The sequence below is a fragment of the Dipodomys merriami genome, unplaced genomic scaffold, assembly GCF_024711535.1.
Source record: "Dipodomys merriami isolate MVZ:Mamm:240054 unplaced genomic scaffold, mDipMer1.0.p SCAF_17, whole genome shotgun sequence".
Taxonomy (NCBI): domain Eukaryota; kingdom Metazoa; phylum Chordata; class Mammalia; order Rodentia; family Heteromyidae; genus Dipodomys; species Dipodomys merriami.
Window position 1 is genome coordinate 8,550,449 of NW_027203048.1, and position 19,282 is coordinate 8,569,730.

At 40.2% G+C, this 19,282-nt stretch overlaps 1 protein-coding gene across 10 annotated transcripts in view; it reads right to left on the reverse strand.

Moving 5' to 3' along the window:
* Positions 1–19,282, reverse strand: part of Dtnb (dystrobrevin beta) — a 197,348-nt gene that overhangs the window by 95,286 nt on the left and 82,780 nt on the right. For all 10 annotated transcript variants that reach the window (XM_070025158.1, XM_070025160.1, XM_070025153.1 and 7 more), the window contains exon 9: positions 1,625–1,749. In XM_070025158.1, coding sequence (XP_069881259.1) covers positions 1,625–1,749 — 125 coding nt within the window. The remainder of the gene's footprint in view (positions 1–1,624; positions 1,750–19,282) is intronic.

Sequence of the window (19,282 nt, forward strand, 5' to 3'; positions counted from 1 at the left end):
TGTGTGTGTGTGTGTGTGTGTGTGTGTGTGTGTGTGTGTGTGTGTGTGTGTGTACACGTGTGCACGTGTGCGCGCGTGCAAGTGCGTGTGCTCAGTTTATGCAGTAGAAACTAAAGGAAGTTACAAGAAAGAGCTTTAAGAAAAACTGGGATGGGTTGAAACCTAAGAGTTAAAAATAAATTTGGGTCGGGCGCTGGTGGCTCACGCCTGTAATCCTAGCTACTCAGGAGGCTGAGATCTGAGGATCGCGGTTCAAAGCCAGCCCAGGCAAGAAAGACCATGAGACTCCTATCTCCAATAAACCACCAGAAAACCGGAAGTGGCGCTGTAGCTCAAGTGGTAGAGCGCTCGCCTTGAGCTGAAGAGCTGAGGGACAGCGCCCAGGCCCAGAGTTCAAGCCCCACGACCAACAAAAAAATAAAAAATAAAAATAAAAATAAATTTGGGACTGAGAATGTGGTTTAGTGGTAGAGTGCTTGCCTAGGATGCACAAAGTCCTGGGTTCGATTTCTCAGTACCACATAATCAGGAAAAGCTGGAAGTAGAGCTTTGGCTCAAGTGGAGGAGTGCTAGCTTTGAGCAAAAGAAGCTCAGGGACAGTGCCCAGGCCCTCAGTTCAAGCCCCAGGACTGGCAAAAAAAAAAAAAAAAAAAAAATGGTCCATTGCATTCAATAATGTCTAAAACTGATAAGACATGGCATTATTTTCATAGTAACGTAGCATTATAAAGGCAATGATTAGATCTAAAACCTAGACACAAGTGAGAGTAAAGTATAGTAGGGTGTGTTGTATTTATTATAAGCTTTTCTGAATTATTGAATATGTAGTCAACATGCATGTATGATTTTTAATAAATATAAAAGTGTTTTGAAGGGCTGGAGGCATGGCTAGCTGGTAGAGCAAAAGGGTCACAGTTTGAAACTTAGTCTCAGACCAAAGCAGGGGTGGGGTAAGAAGTGTTTTTGAATCACTGAAAGGAAAGAAAAAGATCAAAATAGCTCATGTAGTCAAACTAACTTGCATTAGACAGGGAAAAGAAAATGAACTGAACAGAAAGTCTTCCACACACCTGTTGAAGACTAATGATCCCAAATCTGCCAACTTTATCTAGAAGAATAAGCTTATTATCATCACTTAATTCAAAGTAAACACATAGTTTAGAGACTGAGGCCTATCATTCATTCACTGATTGCTTCTTTCCCTCCTTACCTTTTGGTATGTGTCTATTTTTTGTTTTTGTTCTCTCTAGTTTTGTTTTATTTAGCATGAATGAGAGAGCAAGACAGAGAAAGAGACAGAGACAGAGAGACAAAATTATCAGGTTTATTTGTAGGAAGCACAAGTCACAAAAGGCAACCCAGCTCAACAGCTCAAAAATTACTCTTCAGTACATTTATGCTTCTGGAGACTGCTATACTTATTTAGGTTTCAGAAACTAAGAGCTGGGTTTCCATGTAGATATTTATAGTGATTTAAAGAAATGAGAGCTTAAAGTCTGAGTTCCCTAGTACAAAAGCAACACACAGAAAGTTCATCATACATGTGAGGTGATATTGTTTTGATCCGAAGGGATTTTGCAAAACCCCCATTCCCAGTCTGGTCTACATTCAGGCAAATACTTACACTATATGTGCAAGGTCAAGTGGTTTCTCTGGCTGCTCAGGAAAAACAGGATGTGGGGGTTCTCTGGAGGGTACACACCCCAAAGATTTACTAATTGCATGGCTCAGCTTCTTTGCAGGGGATTTCTGGGTCAAAATAGAGAATAAGGAAATAAAGAATTAACTCTTAAAAAGATAAAGACATACAAAATAATTGTTGACAAGATCATACACAAGTCAGATTTCATTCTAATCAACGTGAGTGGGACTTGCAGAAAGGAGCCTGCAGTAGTCCCAATGACACCAGTGGCCCCTTCATTTCTGTGGCTCCTCCCTTGTTCTATTATGTCATACTATCAAATTTGTGCTAACTTCCCTTCTGGACATCTTTCTGTACCCTTTGCATGACCTTCCTCTTCTGATACTTCTGGATTATTTCGGGCAAGATGTTAAAGTTTGATCAGTACAAAACTAAAAGGCTAAGATACGCTAAGAGCGAATGACTTATGAATACTAGCAAATCAACTAAGTTACATCCCTAAATGTCAGACTATTTCCAAATAAACAGAAAGCAGAGCATTTGCATTAAGGGTCTGGGCTGTGTAGGCAGATACAATGAGTACATACACATATAAAAGCAGTCAGCATCAGATCCATGATTCTAAATGATTAACTACAAATGCACAAAAGTAAGTTGGCACAACAACACATAGGTGTGGAAGTGGAAACACCAAATCCTAAAATTATTCACTGTGAGAATGAATAGTAAATATGCACAAAAATAAAGTAAGTTACACAGAACATTTCCTTCTAAAGCCCTTATCTACCTTGTTGTTGTTGTTTTTTTTTTTTGGTGGGGGGAGGATACTGAAGAACAAACCCTGAGCATTCTGTCCACTAAACTCTGCCCCCAACTCTCTTAAAGATCCAATTCAAAAGATATCTAGATTATGTTGTCCCCAAATCTCTTTCAGTAACACTGCCATCTGATATTTTGGTAGAAGTTGAAACAGTTCATTCTAATATATCTGTAATACACATGTGCCATTTTATCTGGCAAGTATAGGCCTCCCTGGGCCTCATCAATACCACATCATCAATATCACATCTCCATTTGATTTATTTTGTTTTTGTTTCATTTTGAAATATGGTCTTGTTGTAGTATAGACTGGCCTTCAAGTCAGGATTCTTCTGCCTCAACCTCCCAAGTGATGGGATTTCAGACATGTATCACTACTTAATGTTTTTATGCTATTTGCTAGACTAATTTTACACAAAATAAACAAAAATCTGTTTGCCTGCTCCCAGGCAAATAGGTTAATTGATATCTGTTTACAATAATGGTTGAATTATATCACTATCTTCAGAAACTTATTTTGGTTCCAAATTACCTACCACAGTGCCCTCTGATACATATATTCTAGAAAAGTCTAGCTATAACCTAGTTTCCTGCCAATCGCACAAAACTAAACAAAGCAGAAGTCCTGAACTTCTCCCCTAACTGCTGTCCACTTCCCTCTGCCCAACAAGTAGCTATAATGTGACATGAATTCTTCCCCTCCTGCCCATCTTCTGCCCTGCCTCTGAGAGCAAGTCTGTCTTCTGCTTAAGATCTTTCTCAGGCTAGAAAATAAGCTTGAAAAGGATTTCATCACATCCACATGAGCACATTCCTATCAGGCTCTTTTCTCTCATCTCTCACAAACACAAATGATAAAGCTGCTCAGTTCCTCTGTACACAACACCACTTTAGGCCCCTGGAGCTGCTACAGACCTATCCCAATCTGTCTTACAGTAAATGTTCTGTTCCCATCTCAAACCTGCTTGCAAGTATCACCTTCCTCTCTGGAGACTCACTGCTCCACAGGACAGAGATGTCTTCCCCGGCTCTCACTGTTGCACTTGCCATGGTACACTACAGTCTGTTTTCCTATCTCTGTTACATTAGAGCTCCTGACAGGAAAGGCCATGTTGTATTCATCTTTGCCTTTCCAGAGCAGTTCCTATAACAGAGTATGTTATTTGATTACAATTTTCTAAATTTCTTTTGCCTAACAATATCACATCAGCTTTTTTTTAAATTGCAAGTAGGAAAAAAAACAAAAGGAAATTAAAAAGAACATCTTGCTGGGCACTAGTGGCTCACATCTGTAATCCTAGCTGCTCAGGAGGCTGAGATCTGAGGATGGTGGCTTAAAGCCAGCCTCGGTAGAAAAGTCTGAAGATTCTTCTCTCAAATTAGCCATCCCCCAAAACACCAGAAGTAGAGCTGTGGCTCAAGTAGTTTAGTATTAGCCTTGAGTAAAGAAGTTCAGGGATAGTGCTCAGGTCCCATATTTAAGCTCCAGGAGTGGGGGGAAAAAGAATATCTTAATTTTTCTTTATAACTAAAGAGCACAACTATGATCTCAGTAATTTCCTGATTTGTTGCTATGCCTAAGAACCCCTAGTCACTGACACATGCAGTGTATGTGAGACAAACCTACTTTAGCTCCATCCAAACCAATAACAGCCACAAAACCACAAGTTTCAAATGTACATTTTATCAGAACTAAAATAACGATATAACTATTAAAGTAAGTATTTGCTTTTGCATCCCTTGATATTCTTAGCAGTATGATTGTGACACTCTTGAAAATACTTCTTAAGTCAAGGTCTAAGATCAGATCCAATTTCAATCCTCAAAAACTTAGATTAAACAAAGGAGGAGACAACAATGCTTGATAAGAAATGTACTCATGGGGGCTGGGAAGGTGGCTCAGTGGTAGAGCGCTTGCCTTGCATGCCTGAGGCCCTGGGTTTGATTCCTCAGCACCACATAAGCAAACAGAAAAAAGCCGGAAGTGGCGCTGTGGCTCAAGTGGTAGAGCGCTAGCCTTGAGCTGAAGAGCTGAGGGACAGCGCCCAGGCCTAGAGTTCAGGCCCCACAACTGGACCAAAAAAAAATTAAAAAAAAAAAAAAAAAAAAGAAATGTACTCATTACCTTACTCATATAACTGTAACCCCTGCTCTGTACAGTATTTTCACAATTAAAAAAAAACATAAAAAACTTAGATTATAAAAAGTAAAATCAACACATTAAGGTCAATTTCAGGTAATTACATTATATTAAGCAGAGGCTGATACATGTGAGGAGGGGATAAAAACCAACACTAGTGTGTGTGTGAGTGTGTGTGTGTGTGTAATTAAAAACTATATTATTAACTAAATGTAGGAACAGACCAAAGAGGACAGCGCCTGAATTTTTTAAGTTATGCATTCAATTAAGTTGTCTAGACATATAAATAAGTGATTCCTGTAAAAATCTCAAGGATTGGTTCTGATTCGGACCTAAAGTGAATACTGACAGAGCTAATTTAGGAAGCTTAGGTAACCATCTCTAAGGATGAAAGCAAAAAATGCTATCAGTGGGAGAGAGAGCAAGGGAAGGGGTGAAACTGTCCAAAAAGAAATGTACTCTACCTGACTTATGTAACTATTATCCTTCTGTACATTGCCTTTATAATAACAATTAAAATTTTTTTGTAGCCAGGTGCTGGTAGCTCACGCCTGTAATCCTAGCTACTCCAGAGGCTGAGATCTGAGGTTCATGGTTCAAATTCCAGCCCTGGCAGGAATGTCTGTGAGACTCTTATCTCCAATAAACCACCAGGAAACTGGAAGTGGTGCTGTGGCTCAAGTGGCAGAGTGCTCACCTTGAGCTGAAGAGCTGAGGGACAGTGCCTAGGCCCAGAGTTCAAACCCCACAACCAACAACAACAAAAATTTTGTGTGGGGGTCGTGGGGCTTGAACTCAGGGCCTAGGCACTGTTCCTGAGTTCTTTTGCTCAAGGATAGTGCTTCATCAGTTTGAGCCACAGCTCCACTTCTGGTTTGCAAGTGGTTGACTGGAGATGAGTCACACAGAGACCTTTCTGCCTGGTCTGGGTTCGAACTGTGATCCTCAAATCCCAGCCTCTTGAGTAGCTAGGATGACAGGTGTGAGCTACCAGTACCTGGCTGTTTAAAAAAAAAAAAAAAAGTATTAAAATAATGCTATTAATACCACTGATTTTCTGAATAAATAAAAGACTTGTTTTATCCTATATGGATAATCAACTGTCTTAAGATCATTTAGCCAATACTAGTAGGTAGATACTCTGTTTCTGTCCTATGATTTAATTGCTACAATTTCTGATTTTTAGTTTATGCTGATCCTGGGACTTGAAACTCGGGTCGGGGCCTGGTTGTTGTCCTTGAACTTTTTTGCTCAAAGTGGAACCACAGCTCCACTTCTGGATTTTTTTTTTGCGGGGGGTGGGGGGGAGGGGAGCGGGGGAAGTAGCTAATTGGAGATGAGTCTCAAAGACTTTCCTGTCCAGATTGGCTTCAAACCATGAGCCTCAGATCTCAGCCTCCTGAATAGCCAGGATTATAGGCAGGAGCCACCGGCACCTGAGCCCCTTAATTATTCTTGACCCATTTCATTAAACTTCAAAATCAGTTTGTCATTTCACACACACACACACACACACACACACACACACACACACACACACACACACACTGGGATTTTTATGAAAGCTGATCAAATCTATAAGTAATTTGGCAGAAAACTGACATCTTTACTCACTGAATGCAAATGTGTTCATCTGTCCATGTATTTGAGCTTTATTTAACATCTTTTGCCAGTTTTAGATTCATCTCCACAATGGTTCTATGCATCTCTGTTATTTACTTCTACTTATTATAAAGTTTTACACCTAGAAACTGAACTTAGCTGTTTTTTGAAATTGTGGTAAAGTATACATTATAAAATTTATCTCAATCAGTTTTAAATGTAGTTTTGTAGTGTTAGGCAAGTTCACACCATTGTGTGAAAAAAAAATCTCCAGAATGTTTCCAACCTACAGAGCTGAAACTATAAACCCACTAAACAACTACTAAACAACTTGCCCCCTCCACCCAGCTCGGGAGCTACAGATGGACACCTGGGTGGTATCTAACTCTAGACCACACTCAATAACGTTGCTAGAAGCCAGGTGCCGATAGCCCAGGCCTAAATTCTAGCTTTTCAAGAGGCCAAGATTTGAGGATCACAGTTCAGGACCAGCCTACATTGAGAAATTCTTATCTTCTTCAGAAGTGGAGGTGTGGCTCAAATGGTAAAGCACCAGCCACAGCCAAAAGCAGAGCATGAGTGGGAGGCCCTGAATTCAAACCCCAATTACCCTCCACACAGATAAAAATCCTGTTAGGCACGTGAGTGCATATTTGTACCTCCTTGTGACCCTATTTTCAACTTTTTGGGGCTATATATCCAAAAGAGTTGCTGAATTTTATTTTATTTTTATTTTTATTTTTTTGGTCAGTCATGGGGCCTGAACTGTGGGATTGGGCACTGTTCCTCAGCTCTTCAGCTCCAGGCTAGCACTTACCAATAGAGCCACAGTGCTATTTCCAGCTTTTTCTGCTTATGTGGTGTTGAGGAATCGAACCACGGGCCTCATGCATGCAAGGCAAGCACTCTACCATTAACCACCTTCCCAGCCCGAGTTGCTGAATCTTAAGATAGTGTTTTTAGAAAATTTCCAGGAACCATACTATTTTCCATAAAAGTTACATTATATTATAGTCCTCTAACAGTTGACAAAGATTCCAATTTCCTGATATCTTCACCAAATCTTGTCATTGTTTTTTTTTAAAGAGTAACCATTATAGTTGGGCACCAGTGGCTCATGCCTATAATCCTAGCTACTCAGGAGGCTGAGATTTGAGGATCCAACTTTGAAGTCAGCCCAAGCAGGAAAATCCCCATGAGACTCTTATCTCCAATAAAAATACTCAAAAAAGTCAGAAGTGGTGCTGTGGCTCCAGAGGTACTGCCCTAACTTTAGGCTCAGGGGCAGTGTCCAAGCCTCAGTTCAAGTTCCAGGACCAGCAAAAAAAATGGAGGTGACACCTGCTAATGTAGGAGACTGACACTTGAATCTACCTTTTCTCTTGTACAACAATCAACTCCAAATGTATTAAAGAACTCAAAAGAATGACCTGTAACTTTAAATCTACCAGAGGAAAGCACAGGGCAACTGCTCAGAAAACAAGAATAAGAACAGATGGGACTTTGTGAAAATAAGTTTCTGTACAGCTGGGTGGCAATGGCTCAATGAAAGCAAAAACAGTCTCTGTTGAGGGTATGGATAGCAGCAGGAGGGCTGGAGGGATAACCAAGAGGGTGAATATGGTTGAGGTAGTTTATCTGCAAGTGTGAAAATGCAACAATGAAAGGGATAAGGGAGTAACAATGATAAGGGAGTAACAAGGCAGGTAAGTTTGATAGGGATACATTGTGTGCACTTGTTTAAATATCACATGAACCCCACCCATGTACAATTAATGTATGCAAAGTTAATAAAAGGAGGTCATCAGAAAAAAACAAAACCAAACAAAAACATAACCTACTGTGTCAAGGGACTTGCTAGATCCTTTTTACAGATATCTAAGATCAACAACACTTACAATTGGCATTATGTCTTATGACTTGGGCATTAACAGTCTTGACTTTGCACAAAACACTACTCAATACACAGGTAAAGTTTACAGTGGGGCATCTTTTGTCCTTATCAGGTAACATTACTTATAGAAAGAACACTGAGAAAGGCACTCAAAACAGTAAGGCACTCTCAGCAGGTGCTGGAGAGAAACAGATGCTAATGGTCCAGGATAGTGACACTAAGTACCACACTGGGGACACATGAAAGTGAGTGAAGGTGGTGAAGCTGTCCTTCCAAATGAGAAGATGCCAGTGTGGGTGGAGTGCTTTCCTCACGTAACCATTATCAGGTATTAAGATACTCCCAAAGAAAATTTCTTGAAGTCAGATCTCTGTACTGTCAATCTGCCTCAAGGTAATTCTTTACAGAACACACTCTTCTGCCAGAATATACACTAACAGGTCCTGACATTTGAGAGCACATGTGCCTACTGGAAGAAGCTCAGGATTGGTGCCTTTGAGGCCATTCCTGTCATTTTCACCCCCAATAACCACCCCTATCCCCACCCCCATCCACCTCATGCTAAGCCCCAGGCCATGTCATCTGAAGAGATTTCAAGCAGAAAAACATCCCCCAGTGGAGGATCCTTAAATCTCCAGATAAGTCAGGAATCTTGTCTATTTTAATACGAAAACTTTACATCTTAACCAGCATCTCCAGCCTCATTTAATAACTCAAAATCTAATCATGCCTCAACTGGTTTAATAGCATAGTTGTTTAGCAGAATTGCATCTTATTTGAAGCCCACCAAAATGAGTCATTAGCCAACGATTATTATTACACTTGAGGCTTACATTTACTCACATTCATCAGTTCCACTATATGCATCATTTCTTGCAATTCTTCCTTCTTGTTTCAATTTAATTTTCCTCAGAGTATAGCCTTTATTTCTCCTGCAGTGGTTGTACTGGTGATAAACTAGTTGAGACTTTCTCCGAAGTCCCTTTTGGTTCTTTTTTGCTCTGAATACGCTAACTTGGCACAGAATTCTTGGTTGGTTTTTCCACTCTATCCTTCAACTGCCTTTTACATTTCCTAGTTCCTTGAGTCTGTGTCCAGTATTCTATATCCTGTGCATTTTCTTCACATCTACTTCCAATTCTCTCATTTTCACTATACCTGTCTCTCCTTTTTATATTTAATTCCTACATTGAGTTTATTCTTAACACTTCTTGTTCCTAAAAGTTCAGTTGTGGTGTTATTTTTACATCAGATTGTTCTTTTTTTTTTTTTTTTTTTGGTCAGTCATGGGACTTGAACTCTGGGCCTGGGCGCTGTCCCTCAGCTCTTCAGCTCAAGGCTAGAACTCTACCACTTGAGCCACAGTGCCACTTCCAGTTTTCTAGTGGTTTACTAGAGATAAAGAGTCTCACGGACTTTTCTGCCCGGCCTGGCTTTGAACCATGATTCTCAGATCTCAGCCTCCTGAGAAGCTAGAATTACAGGCATCAGCTACCGGTGCCCGACTGTTCGATTTTTTAAAATGTCAATATTTTAGTTTCTTTAATGCTTTAAACATACTATCTTCTAAAGTTCTTGGGATGTTAAATCTATTTTTATTTTATTGTATGTTTCCTGATTCTCCCTCAGAGATTGCTTTGCCATCAGGTTTCTTGTTTTTGATAATAAGCTTACCTTTAACAGGTACTATTTTCTACCTGGGAGTCCCATTCAACCTGAACAACAGAAGAAGGACTGTCTACTTCTGGTAAGTACTCTACAACAGAACTGTAGAGATCATGAAAATGTGCACTTTCTACATTATCCAATATGGTAGTCAGCAGCCACATGTGGTTACTTAATACTGACAATGTTGTTACTGTGACTGAAGAACTTACATTTAAAAAAAAAAAATTCTTCCTTTTGTGCTCGTACTGGAGCTTGAACTCAGGGCCTCACAACTCACCTTTCTTGCTACAGCTGGTATGTGATCACTTGAGCTATGCCTCCAGTCCAGCTTTTTGCTAGTTAATATGGAGATAGTGCCTTGTAAACTCTTTTGCCCAGGCTGGTTTAGAACCACAATTCTCCAGGTCTCAACCTCCTGAGTGGCTAGGATTACACAAGTGTGAGCCACCAGGACTCAGCTATTTTCTTTCATTTTTAACTTAAAATTAAATATCCACATATGGCTAATGGCTACTATCTTGAACCATGAAAGTGAGATTGCATTTTTCTGGTTAAATGCTTACACATTAGTTTTTAGTTTGGGAATTTCCAATGCAATTTGGAAGTAGAGAATTGTACTAGCATTGCTGCCTAGATTAGTTCTTCAAGGTTGATTTTTTTTTCCCTCCTCACAGAGCCTGAATTAAATATGTTTTTTGTATAGTGTCTGAATGAATTAGTGGATTTTTCTCCCTAGCCCCTTGTTCATAAGGAGTAGCTCTTCTAAAGCTGTAGCCTTTAAAATGTTAGTTCTCAATAAATAAAGTTCTACTCACATTAATGGACTTAAAACAGATTTCCCGCATCCTGAGGCTCTAAATCTAGCCTCTGTGGCCTAAATCTAGTTCCTGGTCTCATATCTAGTTCCTGCTTTCATTTAAACATGATAGGAATTTTTCTGAGTTTTATTCAAATTCAACTCTACAATACAGTCTTGTCTAATCTAGTACAAATATCACTGTTATTGGGGGAAAGAGGCTATAATTAATTATGCCAGTCTATCAAGTTTCTAGGGTTAGCAGTTAGGTTGGTACAATAAATAAACCTTCTACTCAGTTGCCTTAAATGCAAATATACTATGAGGATAAACGCCAATTGATTGTTAATTTACTCTTTTTTTTTTTTTGAGGGTGTTGGTGATACTAGGGTTTGAACTCAGGCCTTTACACTTGAAAAGCAACTGATCTACCACTTCAGCAACACCTCTAGCACTTTTTAAAGTTATTTTTCAGGTAGGACCTCATGTCTGTTTTCTGTTTTACTTTTTATTTTGTTGCCTGGGGCTAGCCTGGACTACAAGTCTTCTACTTATACCTCCCTGTGTAATTGAGATGACATGTATGTATCAACAAGGCTGGCTTGTTTGTTGAGATAGATTCTTACTTTTGCCAAGGCTGGCCTCAAATCATGACTCTTCTGATATTTACTTCTTGAATAATCAGTATTATAGACATACAATCACCACATTTGGTTGAGAGAGAGAGAGAGAGAGAGAGAGAGAGAGAGAGAGAGAGAGAGAGAGAGAGAGAGAGAGAGAGAGTGTGTGTGTGTGTGTGTGTGTGTGTGTGTGTGTGTGTGTTGGTACCAGTGCTAGAACTCAAGCTCTTGTTCTACATTTTTATGTTCACAATTGAATTGGCACTCTGCCATTTGAGTCACACCTCTACTTCTAATTGGAGATGAGAATCTGGAAGCTTTGCCTGCCTAGGCTGGCTCTGAATTGGTGTGAGCCACCAGTGACCAGCCTGGCCTAATTTAATAATTTTTGATATAATGTTTTTATAGCTATATTCTCTCTTTCTTTTCCTCCTTCTTTCTTTTTTTCTTTTCTTTTTTTTTTTTTTTTTTTTTGGTGCTGGTCCTATGGCTTGAATTTAGGGTCTGTGCACTATCCCCAAGCTTTTCTTGCTCAAGGCTAGCACTCTACCACTCTGAGCTATGAAGTCACTTCCAGTTTTCTAGTGTTAATTGCAGATAGGAGTCTCACAGACTTTCCTGCCAAGGCTGCTTCAAACCTCAATCCTTGGATCTCAGCCTCCTGAGTAGCTAGGAATACAGGCATGAGCCTATATTCTTATAGAGCTTATAGTTTTCTTTTTTTGGTGCTACTACTTTGGTGTTTTGTAAAATTGGTTGGATAAGTTCCCAGTCTTATGCTGTGGAACAGAATGTATAAAATGAAAAATTTTCTGTTCCTTGGAAGTTTAGGAGAATTTGTCTGTTAAACAGTCTGGGCTTATGCTTTCTTTGGGAGCCTACATCCTTAATTCTCATTCCAAGGCTTTTAACTATGGGCTACTAATTTTTTTTTTTTACTTCTTGTACTAAAATTGGGAATATTTATTTTCCTAGAAAACTGTGCATTTCACTTTAGGTCTTCCAAATCTTCAGCATAAAGTTGTTCACAGTACTATATTCTTTTAATTAGGAAAAAGAAAAAAGAAAAACTGTTCTGAAACATTTTCTTTTTTTCTTTTGAAACATTTTCTAATAAATTAAAAACTAATTACTCTTTGAAGAAGAAACTATTACTGTTCTAGTGAGTTCAACAATAGCCTTGGTATTTGTCACACTCAAAACAGTAAGTAGTATCTTGTATTGAAGAGTAAATAGCTTCAGCTTCCCATTTAGAGAAAGAAAAGACCCACTGGATTTCAAAACCAATACACTGACATTCCTAGGTAAGCCACAGACAACCAATACAAAATTTATGGCTCTATCTATACCAACTGTGAGAATGAGTATAGCACCCTCCAACTACAGACAATTGCTACATTAAATGCCAGCAATTTAAAACTGAAAAAGGAGGGGGTAACAATGCTCGATAGGAAATGTACTCATTACCTTACTCATATAACTGTAACCCCTCTGTACAGTATTTTTACCCAAAAAAAACACTGAAAAGATTGTGATGCCGATAGGCAAAAGCAAAGTTTAAGAACAAGCTTTGCCCTAATTGAGTTGCTGGTTTTTTTTTTAATTTACAAATGGATGTACAGAATTCCATAGTATGTATATACCATAATACACTGAACCATTTCACTACTGATTGATATTCCTCTTCCCCTTTTACTTAGCTATAACAAATGATGCTGGTAGGAGACCCGCAAACCAAAACCCTAGTGTATGTGGTACATCTGTTTTTCCAGGAGTACTCCTTTTTGGAGAACTGTTGTATTAAATTGTTGTCCTTTAAATGTGTCAATTCACATTGCTAAATAAGAATCCTTGAGGGGCTGGGAAGGTGGCTCAGTGGTAGAGTGCTTGCCTTGCATGCATGAGGCCCTGGGTTTGATTCCTCAGCACCACATAAGCAAAAAGAAAAAAGCCAGCAGTGGCGCTGTGGCTCAAGTGGTAGAATGCTAGCCTTGAGTTGAAGAGCTGAGGGACAATGCCCAGGCCCAGAGTTCAGGCCCCATGACCGGACCCAAAAAAAAAAAAAAGAATCCTTGAGAATCTCCTTCTCTACAACTTCACCAAAATTAAATATTATTAACCTCTTACATGTTTTGCAAGTAAGGTTGGCATAAAATGAACATTTTAATGATCACAATTTAAAACCAGAACAAGTAAGAAAAGCCAACTTTCATTAAGTCCCTTAGTAAACAGAATCTGTGCACCAGGTGATGGGTACATAAAGACTAACAGCATAATGAGAACTAACTATCTATTGGAATACACGGAAAGACAAACAGATTATCTAGTGCTGATTCTCAGATGATTCTAGTAAGTGCTTTGAATGAGGTATTCAGTGTGATACAACAGACCAACAAAAAACATCAATCAGGTTAGCCAATCAGGAAAAGAAGCAGTTGCCAAGCTAATTCTTAAAAGGATACAGAGAAGTTAGCATGGGCAGGCTGGGAGAACAGGGAGGAGAGGAGATAAAAGCAGCTAGACCAGCAGATTCAAAACCAAGAAACAAAGGAAATAGAGTGTGTCAGGCAACTACAAATAGTTTCATACTGTCGTAGTGTGGACTGTGAGTGCAAGGTATAAATTAAAATGCCACACCAAAGACATAACTATAAAAACTTTCAAAACATTACTTTGCAAGATAAAATTTTAGTGTGTTGTAAGTCATCTTTGTTTTGAAAGTTGCTTCTAGCTCTCTTGCATTGCGTAGCTGTTTGCCGCTTGAATGCACTGATAGACTGCATGGTAGAAGAGAATGAGATAGGACTGGGACCAATAATTTAGGCTTGGGAAAAAAATATGTAGCCAGCTAAAGCAGAAAAGCAGAGTACCAAAGTCATAGGGAAGTGAACTCATTGACAGCCAGGATCCCAAGAAAGGAAAACTGAGCACCAAATACAGTGGTGCACATCTTTAATCCCAGCACTAGGAGGACCACAAGTTTGAAGCCAGCTTGGGCTACATAGAGACTCTTGTATTTAAAAAAAAAAAAAAAATCAGGCTTGCTTTGCATGCCTGAGGCCCTGGGTTCGATTCCTCAGCACCACATAAGCAAAAAGAAAAAAGCCGGAAGTGGCACTGTGGCTCAAGTGGTAGAGCGCTAGCCTTGAGCTGAAGAGCTGAGGGACAGCGCCCAGGCCCAGAGTTCAGGCCCCACAACCGGACCCCCAAAAAAAAAAATCAAAAGGATACTCTTCCCCATGCTTCTATGTCTGGAATACTCTCCAAGGCTTACACCTTCACAAGTACTCAGAGCTACTGAATGACACTAAATGTTCTCCACCTGTCTGACTGCACCTGGGCTGTCGTAAACACTGCCACAAATCAGGAGAGAATGAAGCCAGCAGTCAAGTGACACCATGTGTGGTACAAACACCAAACTTCAGCAATGTATACCCTCATCACTATTCTTCAGCCCTGCTCTGATGCAGTGTGTGTATAACTTGTCTGAATATAAGAAACTCCTAGGCACTTGAAAACAAAGCAACACCTCTGCTTCAACCCAGGGCAGCTAAGATTCCCAGGGCTGGGAGCCTACTATTTTGAACAGTTAACAAGCAGTACAAATGATTCCTTTCAGCCAGTGTTGGTCAGCAGTGATTTACAAAAGCTCTTGGCAATACGAAGAGGCAAACATAGAGCGGTATAACTATCAGCAACTAGTTAGGTTATTAACTAGAGGTGATATAATTATCAACCTATACATCCAAGAAAGTAAACTAGAAATTATTAGAATTATGTACGACCGAAGAGCCAGGAAGACTTCAAGAAGGAAATGTCCACTAATGGGGTAAATATAGGAGCATGGACTGGAATGAAGAACTGTAAGAATTTATCAGTATCTGGGGTGAGATGGGGTGCAGGATATCTCCAACCTGTAACCTGGCTGGAGACATCCAGGGGGAAGCTGCTGCGGTATTAAAAGAGCTCAGGAGAAAAATCTGGTTTATCACAGGTGATCTAAAGGTATCACTAGTAAGTAACACATGAATGTTTGATAACTGGACATTTTATAGTCCCTATATAGAGAGGAAACATAATTAATATTCAATATACAGTTACTAGATTTATTTAGAAAAAGTTCTCCCTAAGCTGTTTCTCAGAAAGCCATACATTTGCAGCAATATGTACTTGAGAAAATGCAGAGAGAAAGCAATTCACCCGGCCTGGTCACACGGGGCCCTGAGCTCCCTCACACATGGAAGCAGGGAGGACACTCACTTTCCAGCTCAGTTCTGGTGGCCACCTGGAAGAACCACAAAGATCTAACGCTGAAGAGAGGGCTGTGCATGCCTGAGTGATGACAGCTACGGGAAATTGCTCATTTGAAGAACCGTTTGGTTTCGGCCATCCATCCCTACAAAACTTCCCTGCCCTCTGTGTGCTCCAAGAATTCTCAGGCTACAGCGTAAAAAACCTTCTTACTGTTTCATCAACAACACGTCGATTCTTTCTTTGATAAGCATCCATCTTTAGAAACAGTTGGATCCATTTCAAATGTTCTGTTTTCAAACAGCCCTGTTGCAGCTATAAATGGGTTTAAGGATAAATAGTGCAGTCAAAGATCACAGCAGAAACTGGGCTGAAAAAGCAACAATTCAAACATCCCATTCTGATACATGGTGCCAGGATACCACTACCCTATTCCCTCAGACAGTTGTAGAACATCTACAGTTTCAGAGGAAGGCCTTTAGGTCAATAAAGAAGTCTCATTTTGTATAGATTCTGTTCATCCTTTCACATACCCCTGTACCTTATTAATCCCCAATTCCCCAGACTCTCCAACTGGGGTGTGAACATGAATTGCAATTCTATATATTTAGAGTTAGAACTCTGTGTTTAATATGCTATTTTCCAAAGTGACCATACAATATCATGTTTCCACCAGCAAGGTAAGGATTCTAATTCCTCTACATATTTGCCAGCACTTGTTACTGTCTTTTTTTTTTTACTTTAGCCACCCTTGTAAATGTGAAGTAGTATCTCATATTTGACACAGTTTTACTATGTAACTCAGGTTAGCCTTGAACCAGGATCTTCCTAACTGAGACTACTGAGTGCTGAGATTACAGGTCTGGTCACTAAGCTCAATATCTCATGGTTTTTATTTGCAATCCCCTAATGTTGATGCACATCTCTTCATGCGTTTACTGGCTATTTGGGTATCTTCTCTGAAGAAATGTGTGTTCAGACCCATTTCTCTTGAGCTTATTCTTTTTAAAAGTCATGGCTAGCCGGGTGCTAGTGGCTCGTTCCTGTAATCCTAGCTACTCAGGAGGCTGAGATCTGAGGATCCTGGTTTAAAGCCACCCTGGTTATTATCTCCTGGAATATTATCTCCAAGTAACCACCAAAAGTGGCACTGTGGCTCAAAGAGGTAAAGTGCTAGACTTGAGGAAAAGAGCTCAGGGACAGCGTCTGAGTTCTGAGTTCAAACCCCATGACCAAAAATAAAAATTAAAAAAACCCACGGTTAATAATGGCAGGAATAGGCCATGAGACTCTTATCTCCATTTAACCACCAAGAAGCCAGAAGTGGAACTGTGGCTCAAGAGTGCTAGCCTTGAAACTCATGGACAATGCCCAAGCCCTGAGATCAAGCCCTAACAAACAAGCACACACAAACATGGTAAAAACAAAACACATATAACTTAAATCTCATAATCTTAATCATTTAGGGTAGGGACAGTGTTGAAATGGGATTTAGGGCCTCTTCACTTACCACTCAGACATACCTCCAGGCCCTCATCGTAACCATTTTTTTGTTGTTGTTGTTGGTCATGGGGCTTGAACTCTGGGCCTGGGCGCTGTCCCTCAGCTCTTCAGCTCAAGGCGAGCGCTCTACCACTTGAGCTACAACGCCACTTCCGGTTTTCTGGTGGTTTATTGGAGATAGGAGTCTCACAGTCTCTCCTGCCCGGGCTGGCTTTGAACCGCGATCCTCAGATCTCAGCCTCCTGAGTAGCTAGGATTACAGGCATGAGCCACCAGCGCCCGGCTTCATCGTAACCATTTTTAAGCATACAGTTCAGTTCAGTATTGTTAAGTATATTACTTACACTGCTGTGAAAGAAATCTCTGAAACTTGTATTTGCAGAACTGAAATTCTATACCCACTAAACAATTCCCCTTGTCCTCCCCTAAGCTGCCAGTGATCATCACTCTACCCACTTTTATGTTGGGTTGTTGGCGGGGAGAGGCGCGGGGAGGTGCACTTGTTGCTGCTGAGTTTTAAGAGTTCTTTAAAGTTTTGGACACAAGTCCCTTGTAAAACATATAATTTGCAAATATTTTCTCCTATTCAATGGGTTGTCATTTCATTTTCCTAATGGCATCTTTTGAAGCATCAACATTTTCAGCACTGGAGCTTGAACTCAAAGCCTGCACTCTAATTCATCTTTTTCACTAACAACTGGCACTTATGTCACACTTCTAGTTCAACATTTTTGCTAATTAATTGGAGAGTCTTGCAAACTTTTTCTTACTGGTCTGGCTTTGAACCAGGATCTTCAGAATTCAGCCTCCTAAGTAGCTATTTTTTCTTGTTGATTGTGGGGCTTGAACTCAGGGCCTAGGTGCTATCCCTGAACTCTTTTGCTTAAGGCTAGTGCTCTCCTACTTTGGGCCATAGAGCCACTTTGATGGTTAATTCAAGATAAGAATCTCACACTTTCCTGCCCAAGCTAGATGTGAACTCCAATCCTCAGATCTCAGCCTCCAGAGTAGCTAGGATTACAGGCATAAGTCACCAGCACCTGGGTCTGAGTAGCTGTTTTAACAATGTTAAGAGTTCTAATCAATGATCAGAGCCCATCTTCCCATTTCCTTGGGTCTTCTTTCATTTCTTTCAATGAACAGACCTGGCAATACAAAGTTATGGCACCCCTGTCTAAGAGCATTTTCTCTTAATCAAGATATCAGTCATCTACTTAAAGAGGAAGTGGGGGGTAGAATGTTCAAAAGAATATGTCTTTAGCCATTGCACAGAAAGGGAAAGCATGGTGATCGAGAAATACGATAGCATTACAAGGCTGAGTGCCAAAATGGAGTGACCTCAAACACTTGGCAACACTACTCTGCCCTTCATAAATACTAAGAGAAAGCGGATAAACTAGTTCAGCCATGACTTTGGTTGACAGACAGATTAAAAAAGAAAAAGTCACAGTACAAGGGTACTGGTATAAGACATATGCCATATCTAAAATGGATGAGAGGAAGGACAGGACTAATAGACAAAGCAGACAAGTTAGTGGATGAGAAACTGGAAGGAGATGATAAGTTAATAGGGAGAAGTTGCAGAGATCAGACAGATGATAAGCTGTCAGCAAAGAAGGGGACACGTACATCAGAGATTTGGGAAGTAGAAAAGTAAGAGGTGGGGAGACTGCCAGGGCACCATGGTGGAATGTGACTGACGCTCAGTGGAGACTATCATCAGAATTGAGGAAATTAAGAAACTGCATGGCTAGGGTATTAAAAGGTTTGACCGCACAGACACTCAAATCGTTGGTAAGGTGACCACAGGTCTGGAGCCAACCCATCTGACCCATGCAGTTGCAGGGGTGGGACTAGTCAGCAGACAACTGCAATTAGAAAAGGAGAAGGACATAGCCAAGCTGACAGCAGCCCCAAAGCAGTAACTTGCTTGCTTTTCAACTTTCTTTAAACTAAGAGAGTCATGCTGTAAGGCTCTAAAAGTGGTAAATTGGAAAGAAATAAAACAACCAACATGACTAGTGTAGACAGAATTCTAGATTAGGCCTTTCCTTGTATAAATGCTCCTCTCTGATGTTTGAGTGAAACTTAACTGAGCCATTCCTCCTTTCGATTATGTTACATTATATGGCAAAAGGGAGATTGCCCTTTGGTGGGCCTGGTCTAACGTTGCATCCTTTAAAAGCAATGTTTCTCTGACTGGTTGTAGAGAAGCAAATTAGGGAGATGCACTCCAGTTGGCCTGGAAGAAAGCAAATGCCCAGGCTGCAAATTTCTAAGTAAGCCACATGGAAAGGACTGCAGGCAGCCTCTGGGAGCTGAAAGTCATCCTTCACTAGCCACTAGC